The sequence below is a fragment of the Cydia amplana genome, chromosome 2 (assembly GCF_948474715.1).
Source record: "Cydia amplana chromosome 2, ilCydAmpl1.1, whole genome shotgun sequence".
NCBI lineage: Eukaryota > Metazoa > Arthropoda > Insecta > Lepidoptera > Tortricidae > Cydia > Cydia amplana.
In genome coordinates this window covers 16,395,289-16,406,294 of record NC_086070.1, presented here as the reverse complement: position 1 = coordinate 16,406,294, position 11,006 = coordinate 16,395,289, and the positions used below count along the sequence as shown (strand labels likewise).

Sequence of the window (11,006 nt, the reverse complement as noted above, 5' to 3'; positions counted from 1 at the left end):
TGACAAACCACAGATAATATAAATATAGCATAGTTGCGTTTCGTATCTGCATTTAATATTAATAATATTTTATACTATAGTTTGTTAAATGACTGTCTCATTTCAAACATAGAGATAATCATACTATACTGGGTCAACCAAATCTTGTCAGTAAATAGGAACAAAATAAACTATACTCTTCCTTTTCATTTAGGTGCTAGTACTAGTGTTAGACAAAGATAGTATGATTCTCTCTGTCTATGTTTGAATTCAAACAGACCTTTGACACACTATAGCACCTTTTATCTTACTAGCACCCAAAAGAAAAGGATGAGTATAGTTTTTTTGTTCTTATTTACTGACAAATTGGTTTGACCAACTATAGTTCTTTCTTTGTACAGTCTGTCAAGCCATTTCCGTCAGTAGAAAAAAGCGGCAAATTTAAAAAATGTAGGCTCCAAGGGTTATCGCTCCATAGAAAATTTGCAAAGTGGATTTCGCAAAGTGGGTTTGCCAGAGTATACATTGGATGGACGAAAACTAGAGCTGGACGGAACCTAGCGCAATGTTTCTAGTCCACTCTTGGCCTACATTGGCTCAACATGTGTAGGTATAGATGGTCAAGCAAATCTTTTCAGTAGGAAAAGGCACGAAATTCAAATTTTCTATGGGACGATATTCCTTCGCGCCGACATTTTTCAAATGTGCCGCCTTTTTCTATGACAAGATCTGCTTGACCAGCATAATTCAGAGGGCCTACCGCGAACCACGTTCGACGTGTTGCCTCTCTGTCGCACGTGTAAATTCGTACGTAAGTATGACAGGGAGGCAGCATTTCGAACGTGGTTCGCGGTAGGCCCTCTGTTTCCCTAACTCAAGCATTTAACTAGAATCTTAAAAATTACGTCCAGGGACCTATTGAATAATAAAATACAAGCTAATACTATTAGTGATATTTTTCATACAAAATGACTAAAAGTATTAACTTGTATTTTATTACCTAGGTATGCAATAGGCCCCTGGTGATGTAGAGTTTAGAATATTATTACTAAGCTCTTTTTAGTATTCTTACTTCTTAAACCCGGTTACTTATATCTTTAGTTAAAGTCTATTTTTTTATTCGGTAGACTAAAATGACATTTCATAGTATGAAATGACACATGATGTTCATACTATGAAATGTTATTTTAGTCTACGGAATAAAAAAATAGACTTTAGGATACATGATTTAGAATTCTGAATTAAGCATTAAAATTTGTGAAGATGAAGAACGGGAAGATCAGGTTTTGCGATTTGTTCCTGAGGGCTTACGTTACGGGCCTACCGATTTTTTTTAAAATCTAATGTCCTCCATGGCTTAAATACGCAATAGCATTCTGCTGTCAATTTCAGTGGATCCACGCAAAGAGAATATAATCACTACCTACGTTGATCCACGGATCGACAATGCGCATGTGACACTTCATCAGGCGTGCTATGCTTGTGTAGGTATTCAAAGGAAATAAACAGTTTTTATCAGTATGATTTATTTAGGTAGTTGGACAATAGGATACTTAGTAGGTATAACAAGCTTAATGATAATTTCTAGAATAAGAATACGTAATTAAAATGTGTTCAATTCTGCCATCAGATATATGTATGTATAGCATTATATATGTAAAGACACAATGATTGTACCTAGTATGAAGAGTTAGGTACCTATTGATATTTCTCAGGTTGAGCCACTAATTCCACCATAGTACCTAGTAAAAAAGTGTTGTAAATGTCTCCAGTGGTACCTAGTAGACGTAGTATTAGTGCTTCTAGTGCAGCTGCGTATACTGCCGCGGACGAAGCGGCGTGCTCTCCACTCCAGACTCGCACGCCTCGGAGTCGTCGTCAGGCGTGCTGGCGCCCCACTGTTGACCACAACACAACATAAGATGAGTACAGTCAGCAGCAGAAGTTAAAGCGGAGTCCAGACGGGATGATCAAATCGACCGATTTGATCATCCCGTCTGGAGAAAATAAATTGGTGTCGATCTCCAATTTAATCTTTGACACTTCCTCACTCGTCTGGCACTGTAAAGTCTGTGCAGAGTACTTAAGGTCGTTCCAATTCTAGTAGCTGACTAACCTGTGGCGATAGCGGGTTTTTCTTGAGCCGGGTGTAGAGGAACATGCCGTAGAGCAGGTTGGCGGCGCCGAGCACGCGCAGCGCCGTGGCGAACCCACAGCGCCACGCCAGCAGCCCGCCTAGTGCAGGGCCTGTACACCAGGGTACCGTTACCACAAGATTCTAATAAGATTAAAAACGTTGCGAATTGGCAGTCCTCGTTTAAGAGGGCGCGTTGGCTTTACGCGCGGAAATTAGAAAGTAACAAAAATACGGCGCGACACTTTATTTTTATTATGTTTTTCTTATAATTATGTTAATTTGATTGTTTGTCTGTTTAAGAAATCTTTCTTTTAAGCTAACTTAAGCAATAAACTGGTACCTAGAGCATAAGCAGCGCTGGACGCAGCCTGCAGCAGCGCGGCGAGATGCGGTACCTGCCGCGGAGCGCGCGCCAGTAGCGCCGGCACCAGAGCAGCGTCGGCCGCGCCCAGTCCGCCGCCCAGCGCCGCGTGCGGCAGCGCTAGCCACCACACCTGACACCACACATGTAACGGGAGACTTCACAAACCAGTTTGAAATGCCCTTCAAATTATTTACGACCATAGTGCATTTCAAAATGTAACAATTAGCCCCCATACGTAAAATAGATATCACGGAAGAGTTCCACTCTGGTCTTCATCAGCAGTTCCGTTTCACCAAACAAGTAGCATTGTTTATTAAAATGCTTGGTTTTTAGATAAAAATATTTAGGCGTTCCCTCAATTCTTCGTGAAACTCATCATCAGAACTCGACCTTGGCAAAAATTATTAATCAATAATATCAATATATATGCTAGAGATGTGCGAGGATGTGTTTGTTAACAATCACTTCATTCACCAATCCTCGCTCAGCACAGCTCTAGTGGACAATACACCTGTTGGAAATGCAGCCTTAAATTTAGCCATATACCGTGGGCGCGTGTGGGAGCGCTAGCGCTGCGACGCCGACGGCGGCTTGGCCCGCCAGAGCCACGCGCTCGGCGCCAAGCGCGCGCGCTGCTAGCCCTGCGCATGAGGTCGCCAGCAAGTAGCCCGCGCTGTCCGGCACGAACACGATGCCCGTCTGCCATCGCTGCACGTAAAATGCTGAATGAAATGAATATTGCCATGGACCGGACGCACGCGACCAATGATGGTGCGAACATCGCCGCCGGCTGTCGCCAGGACGCCGTCGTCCTGAACAGTTTCATCCATATCTATACATTTTGATCAAGTCACTCAAGCTGGGTGAGCCGGTAGACCGAGCAGTCCGAGGCCTAAGGATTCACGTATGAATTGCGTTTTATACCATTGGTATAAAAATAGGCAGCCTTGTGGGAATTAATGGAGTTCTATGGACGCTACTGATAGCAGCTGTGCCCACGGCTCCGTAAGTACAATAGGCTACATTCCTACTAGTCAAATCAGCTTCTTTTTTAGAACTGTCAAAACGATTTTTTAGTATGGAATTTATATGAAAACAAATATAGTGACGTCACGGTAAACTCACCTACTTTTTATATTTTAATCCGATTTATTAAATACAAATTGTGTTTAAAAATAGCTGCTATCTATGTTTTTCTAATAATTCTCTGGTGCTTTATTTCGTGCACGGTTTGAAATAATTTATTTTAAGTACAGGAAACATCCCTATTGACCAGCGGGTTGAAGTGCGGGTCTATGGCGGCAGTATGGGCCCGAGGGCGGCAATGACACACGTGGCGAGCAGCACGTAGACCTCCCACTAATTCGACATGTAGCACACGCACCTGCGGGTGGAAGCGCGCGCGGATCCAGGGTGGCAGGGTTGGCTCGAGGGCGGCCATCACGCAGGTGGTGAGCAGCACGCAGCCTGCGCACGCCGTCGCCGGCGCCGCGTAGCCCGCGCCTCGTGCGCTGGACCACGCGCCGCCATCGCCGGTCACCTGATGGTCAACATCAGGTTATTTAAACGAAGGCGTTGGCTTGTCCCATAACAGGAAGCCCTAACCCTATAGCATAGTCTATGGCCTATAGATACCTAAACATTTCATCGAGCTTTTTGGGCAGGACGAAATGGAAAATAAATACATGATAAAATTACAACAATGCACATAAAAATCTTTGTCTCGTGGTAAAACAAAACAACCTTATTTTAAGGCAGTGACAGTGACAGTGAGTGGTAGTGACATTTCTGCAATAATAAGTGTCAATCAGTTGATCACTGGTACCTGTTATTGTCAATTACAGTGTAAGTTTACCCTCCTGGTCATCGATCAGTGGTCAATATGCTCACTTACCCGATTAAATTCCTCTTTTCGTAAATATACACATTGTAGAGCTGTAAAAAAGAATTTTGCATTAGGTATAGGTATAACCACGGCCTTAATTAGCTACTTAGTAGTAAAAGTAAAAGTTAGAGGCCCCTACATGTTTCGAGCTAATAACGACTACCTATTCGACTATCATAAAAAACAGGTTACCTAAGTTAGCCAGAAGCAAAGCAGCCAGCAAGAGGAAACTCCAAGCGGCGTCGAGTAGCCCGCCTGTCGGGTAGCCAACCAAAACACCTGCGACAGGAAACATATATAGGTAATGCTGGAATGGTGTCTATAATACATTTAATATATATCCTAGCGACCTTCACCAAGGAGGAGTTTTGGCCGAAGAGTGTCAAGTTCCGGCGGTTCCGCGGCCGGCTCCCTGACACTGCGGGGTAACGAACTGCATCGCAGCCATAATTGTGTGTGTTTGGTTTAAAGATATATTTTATAATAATATGTATGCTAGTTTTAAGGTATTTATTTATGGGCTAATAGTTGCCTGAAAATAAAGTTTTTTTCATTTCATTTCATATCTGGAGGCCTATTCTAATTTTACAACTTTTTACAGTTTTGATCTTGTTATGATCCGACCTTGATTGCAGTGTATCTCACGCGCATCTAATGACACTACTTATGACACGCGCGCAAGGGGACCTATTTCATCAGCGAGCGTTAGCTATTGGCAAGGTTGTATCCAACAAAGATCAAAAACTTAACAAATGATTAATCGGAATCGGCCTCCCGGTCATCGTCATGTTATAGTTTGTATCAATAACAATTTGAACATTGTGAACAGCTAGGGAGCGGACTCAGACACACCATTTATTAGCACCCTACACAAAGATAATAGACTCCCTATACTATCGTTTCTCAAAGCCTCAGCGTCTATGCTGTCGGTACCGCTGTGCTAACGTTGCGTCGAGCAGCAGCTAAGCACTGTCTACGCGTAGAGGTAATTCGACGCTGACGCCAGTGGCGTAGCGTGGGTCTCGGCCGCTCGGGGCGGATGAAAATTTTGCCGCCCCCTAGCTTACGTATAGGTGAACCAGGATCTATTGAGGGTGCGCCATGTTACGGAAATTTGTTGGTACTAATTTCTAGCAATGGCAACAATTTTAATAATAGACAACATCTACCCTCTATGATAGTTGTCAATATTGACAATGTAAACATTGCTTTGTCTAGTTTCGTGTGAATTATTATTAGACTGCAATAATCATGCCGAAAGTTTTAGATTTTACAGAGAAAAAAGTTGTAAATAGTGTATATAGTTATTTATTGAAAAAAAAAAACGTGCGGGAGAGAAATTTCTTCCATTAGAAAACATAACGAAATTAGCATCTGAATTGACGGGTAAGTTTCAAACTTATGGACAAATGTCACTATAGTCAGGTCGTCACGATTTGGTTGATGTCTTGTAATAATTTGATTTGTGTATTAGGTGTATCGCATGCATCGGTATCACGGATTGCTAGCCAAGGGCGGCGTTTATCTAAATCGAGTCAGCCATTTAAGCGTAAAAACCGAAGAAATATCCAAACATCAAACTTCGCACTTATTAAAGTTGTCGGAATAAAACAAAAATCATCTGCCAATTCCCATTGTCCCCACTATACAAATTGTTGCTATATAAAATTCAAAACGAGCGCCCTCTTGACAATACTCCCAAAGTTCTGGTTTACCTATATTTCAATATAATAAGTGTGACTGAAATAGTTCAAATATTTATACGATATTATTGGTATTTATTCTGAAATTTTTCCGCCCCCTAAAAGTGCCGCTCGGGGCGGGCGCCCCCCCCGCCCCCACTACGCTACGCTACTGGCTGACGCTCGAGAGACGCTATTGTAATGGTATTCAACAAACCTAGTGCCACAGCACCTAGTAGTGCCGGTAGCCGCTGCGGTGCACAGGAGGCAGCCAGTGCCAGCCCCGCTACGCCCGCCAGCGCCGATCCCGCGCCGTGCAGCACGCGCCCCGCACCCGCACACCTAATATCAAATAGTTTATGTTCTTTTTAGGGTTCCATACCCAAAGGGTAAAAACGGGACCCTATTACTAAGACTCCGCTGTCCGTCCGACCGTCCGTCCGTCCGTCCGTCCGTCCGTCCGTCTGTCACCAGGCTGTATCTCACGAACCGTGATAGCTAGACAGTTGAAATTTTCACAGATGATGTATTTCTGTTGCCGCTATAACAACAAATACTAAAAACAGAATAAAATAAAGATTTAAGTGGGGCTCCCATACAACAAACGTGATTTTTGACCGAAGTTAAGTAACGTCGGGCGGGGTCAGTACTTGGATGGGTGACCGTTTTTTTTGCTTGTTTTTTGTTGATGGTGCGGAACCCTCCGTGCGCGAGTACGACTCGCACTTGGCCGGTTTTTTTACTGTAAGGAACAATTAGCGATCTCTATTATATATTTCGCAAAACCAAAAATATAGACTTTTTTTGTATACACATTTAAATAAGATATATTGCAGAACGAATTAAGATACCTACTGCAGCTGCGCGGCAGCCTTCGCTCTCAGCATCACGTACATACTACTCGTATCAGTGTCAAAAGATATGTTTACATTTTTCGCCTGATTACAAAGGAGTAAGGTGCCATAGTGTAAACATATCTTTGATGTCGAATGTCGATTGTAGGTACCATACTCACCACGCGCCGCCTCCCGCGCCGCACGCCGCGAACACTCCAGCCGCGCCCGCCAGCAGCGCCGTGCCCGCCGCGAGCGCGCGCGCCGCTCCCCCGCACGCCGCGCGGGCAGCCCACGGTGCCGCCGCCAGCTGTGCGGCAGCCTTCGCTCCCAGCACCACACCCACCACTGCTGTGCTTCCTCCACGTCGGACGCTCTCAACTACGTCACGTTACAATTACAAGTCGATAAAGAAGTGAACGGATTAATAGTTTTACACAAATTCGGCGCCTAATCAACCAACCTATGCAAAATTATAATAAAATAAAAAATAAAAATGACAAGTTAATTCAATTTAAGCATTTTATTTTATCTAAGTACCTAAGTTCGAAAAGTAAGCGGATTTCTCCTCTCTTTTTGGGAAGTTGAGTTTTACGATACTTATACCGATCTACGATATATTTCTTCAACCAAAAACGTCACTTTCAGACAGATCGGTATCGTATAGGGCTTCCAATACCGGGATCCCGGGATCCCGAAATACCGGGATCCCGTGTTTTTTTGGTCATTTTTCAATACCGGTATTTTTAAATGCAATACCGGGATCCCGGTATTATTAAAAACATGCGAAATGTACAGAATCTCTCTATATCCATTAAAATGATCAAATTCGGCTGCATTAACAAGCCCAATACACGTCAGTAGCATCAAACTAGTAGTTATCTCACTTTCATTTCATAATTTGTACTACCTATCTGAGTAGATCAGCGTGAGATAAATATCTCACGATTAATATTTCTGGAAATCATGGTAGTGATATGGATATGAACATAAGTACGAATAGGGCAACGAACTGTAGTAACAGTTTTAAATTCACTGTATGAAGTAGCTTCTTTCTGTATAAAACCTGACTATGTATTTTAACCATATTTGCTAAAATTGGAGATATGAAACATTTCAAGCCTAACAAAAATATTTACTACCGACCACTATGTACCTACACAAATAAGCAGATCAGCATTTTTCCATATATTCTACTTAAATAAAGCAACAAAGTTCATAAAATAAGTCGTTTCAACGTTTTTCTGATTTATCAAAACATGTGTTTTATAAAGTTCACAAGCAACGGCATTGTATTATTCTGTATATTTCATTGCCACCAATTGTACTGACTAAAATAAATATGTAAGTGATGTAAGGTGTTATTATTATAAGGTACATTAAATGAGTTATAACTTATAATTATAACATTTATAAAGTGGAACTGGAAATCCGTAGCAGGCACTTATCACTTAAGTGTCTGGTGACTGTGACTAGCCGCCTTTACAATCAGCAAAATGCAAAATGTTCCTAATCATTGCAGATAGCCACAATATTTGATTGTATATTGTCCTTTAGGCTATTAAAACTTATGTGGTGTAATATTTAGCCTTTTAAATTCCCAATTTTTAATAAAACCTCGATGTCATAATAAATACCGGGATCCCGGGATCCCGGTATTGATGAAGAGAGTTTCGGTATTAATACCGGTATTCCGCGAGGCCCGGTATTTGGAAGCCCTAGTATCGTATCGCTGTGACATCTTACAAACATTGTTCGAATTGGGTCGTAAGGCAACAGGGTTAGTTTTGACGCTACGAAAAACACAAAATAGGTGGTACTTAAACGTTTTCCACTCACGTGACTCACGTCCATAGAGTGCTAAAATCATATTCTTCTGGCTTGGCCGTAGTCGGAGTTTTACCTCGATGTTGATTGTAAATGTCTCGAGTTCTGTAGACTTACTACAGGATGCTACAGGAGCGCCGCGACAGTAGCATCCTGTAGCACCGTCCAGCCGCGGGCGAGATAGACTATATAATCCGTGTTTTTCTAACAGTACCTATTAATTAGAGAGGGACGGGTTAGTGTGTGTGACGGGCGAGATACTGTCACGGCGCTCCTGTGCTAAGCCTACTAGACTACTTTAGTGTGAATGTGAACCATTGTTTGGCTAGAAAGACCGCTAGGGGACAAACGCTGCAAGCGCTACGGGCTACGACGTAGCATCGTAGTCTCTCGTAGCATTATTTCCCGCTGTAGAATGAGCCTATTGTGTTTAACTCATTCAGTGCTAGATGTCAATTCGAAGTTTCGAACGTACATTTTGATATCTATAAATTCCTATTATATTTTGTTATCATTTGCACGCTTTGGCGCGAGCTAGACGCGCGATAACTAACGACATCATTCAGTAATCTTTCTGATGTCAGCCCTGATGATGATAGCTTGCCTAAGGTATGAGCGTGAGTGTCGTTGTCGTGTGCAATGGCATGGCGCACGGTGTGGTTGAGCAGCGCGGCGAGCGGCGGCGGCGCGTCCTGCGCCGTCCAGCGCGCCAGCTCGCCGCCATGCACCCAGTCCGGGATGATGGGCACTGTACAACAATAGATGACGTGGTCAGGCGTGGCTCACTCCGCGATTTCGTCACTTTGCTACAGGTAGCTAAAAGTACATCCGTTCCACACCAATTTTGGTGGCTACATAAGCCGCGCGTGGCGCTGTCGCCACCTAGCGGCCATATCTGTGCTGATCGTAACAGACGTGTTTTGTTAGGGAGTGAGTCTTTTGTACCTAGTACTATTATTTATTCTGTGACGTGGTCTAAGTTACGTTAAGGTTACGGTGTGGTGTAGCGGTTTTCATTGATAGTGTAACTTTTGACTTAAAATAGGTACATTGTGGCAGAAATTAATGTCATTCTGTAGGTACCTATACCTACACAAAATATTTTTGACAATGGGTTTTCAGATAAGGTTATATCAATATTATTGAACCATTTTTTACTTTTTTATTGATTTGGGTTCTTTTAAATAATATTACAATAAAATAAAATAAAACAGGTTAGCCGGACCAGAGGCAGACCAAAAAGACGAGTGGTGGAAGATAGTACAGGCCTTTGTGCAGCAGTGGGACACATCATATAGGCTGCTAAAAAAAGGGAAGTAGCTGCAAACGTATCACAGGCCCTATGGGCTATTTACACTCTCCATAAATAACACTAATTACCACCTACTTACACTAATACAGGAATATAAGTAGTACTCACCTAACACGGTCAGCAGAACATTATCTAAGAAGAATGTCAGGTAGACGAGCACGAAGGCAACGAGACCTCGCTTCTCAGCGCTCATGCCGCGTCCGTAGCCTCCCACTCAATGCCGCAACCACGATCCATCCACGACAGCAACTAATCCGGCTACAAGGACCACAGTATACCAAATCATACTGTCTTTATCGTGCTTAAAACGTTTGTAAAGGATAGGCGATATTCTTGTCGGGGTTTAACATGTTTTGTAGAGGGTTGGAGGCTGCAGAAGCGCGATAACAGAAGCAATCAGTGTCCAATCAGTGTTCGGCGGCGCGTGTGCCCGCCCGCTGCGTAACGAGATCAAACGCTTGCTGCACATCCACCTAACCGCTCCCATTCTTTAAACGGAACAATTTGTCGGCTAGATATTTAAAATTCTTTGCTAAAGAAATGTGAAGATTGTTATCAAATTTAATATCAGGTATCATCTCATGTCACGAGAAACGTATGTGGATTGACGTCTGTCAATGTAGGCCTAAAGACATCCTATAAATGAGAATATATCAGTAGGTAGTTAGCTAAGCGGCTGGTGGCCTAGCGGTAAGAGCGTGCGACTTTCAATCCAGAGGTCGCGGGTTCGAACCCCGGCTCGTACCAATGAGTTTTTCGGAACTTATGTACGAAATATCATTTGATATTCACCAATCGCTTTTCGGTGAAGGAAAACATCGTGAGGAAACCGGACTAATCCCAACAAGGCCTAGTTTATCCTCTGGGTTGGAAGGTCAGATGGCAGTCGCTTTCGTAAAAACTAGTGCCTACGCCAATTCCTGGGATTAGTTGCCAAGCGGACCCCAGGCTCCCATGAGCCGTGGCAAAATGCCGGGATAACGCGAG

At 43.1% G+C, this 11,006-nt stretch overlaps 1 protein-coding gene across 1 annotated transcript; it reads right to left on the bottom strand.

Annotated features, from left to right (window-relative positions):
• Positions 1-1,773: 1,773 nt before the first annotated feature.
• Positions 1,774-10,574, bottom strand: LOC134656433 (synaptic vesicular amine transporter-like). Its single transcript, XM_063511968.1, has 11 exons — positions 10,128-10,574; positions 9,262-9,455; positions 7,063-7,271; positions 6,265-6,389; positions 4,558-4,644; positions 4,375-4,415; positions 3,865-4,020; positions 3,027-3,188; positions 2,457-2,610; positions 2,096-2,226; positions 1,774-1,877 (listed from the first exon to the last, which is right to left on the bottom strand). The coding sequence occupies exons 1-11, from the start codon at positions 10,210-10,212 to the stop codon at positions 1,782-1,784; spliced, it is 1,440 nt and encodes a 479-aa protein (XP_063368038.1). The 5' UTR covers positions 10,213-10,574; the 3' UTR covers positions 1,774-1,781.
• Positions 10,575-11,006: the final 432 nt, after the last annotated feature.

Coding starts and splice junctions, on each gene's coding strand:
- LOC134656433 (XM_063511968.1), bottom strand. CDS start 10,212: ATGAGCGCTGAGAAGCGAGGTCTCGTTGCCTTCGTGCTCGTCTACCTG. Junction 6,390..7,062: donor GGCGCGGGAGGCGGCGCGTG/GTGAGTATGGTA, acceptor ATTTGATATTAG/GTGTGCGGGTGCGGGGCGCG. Junction 2,227..2,456: donor CAGCGCTGCTTATGCTCTAG/GTACCAGTTTAT, acceptor CCTGGTGTACAG/GCCCTGCACTAGGCGGGCTG.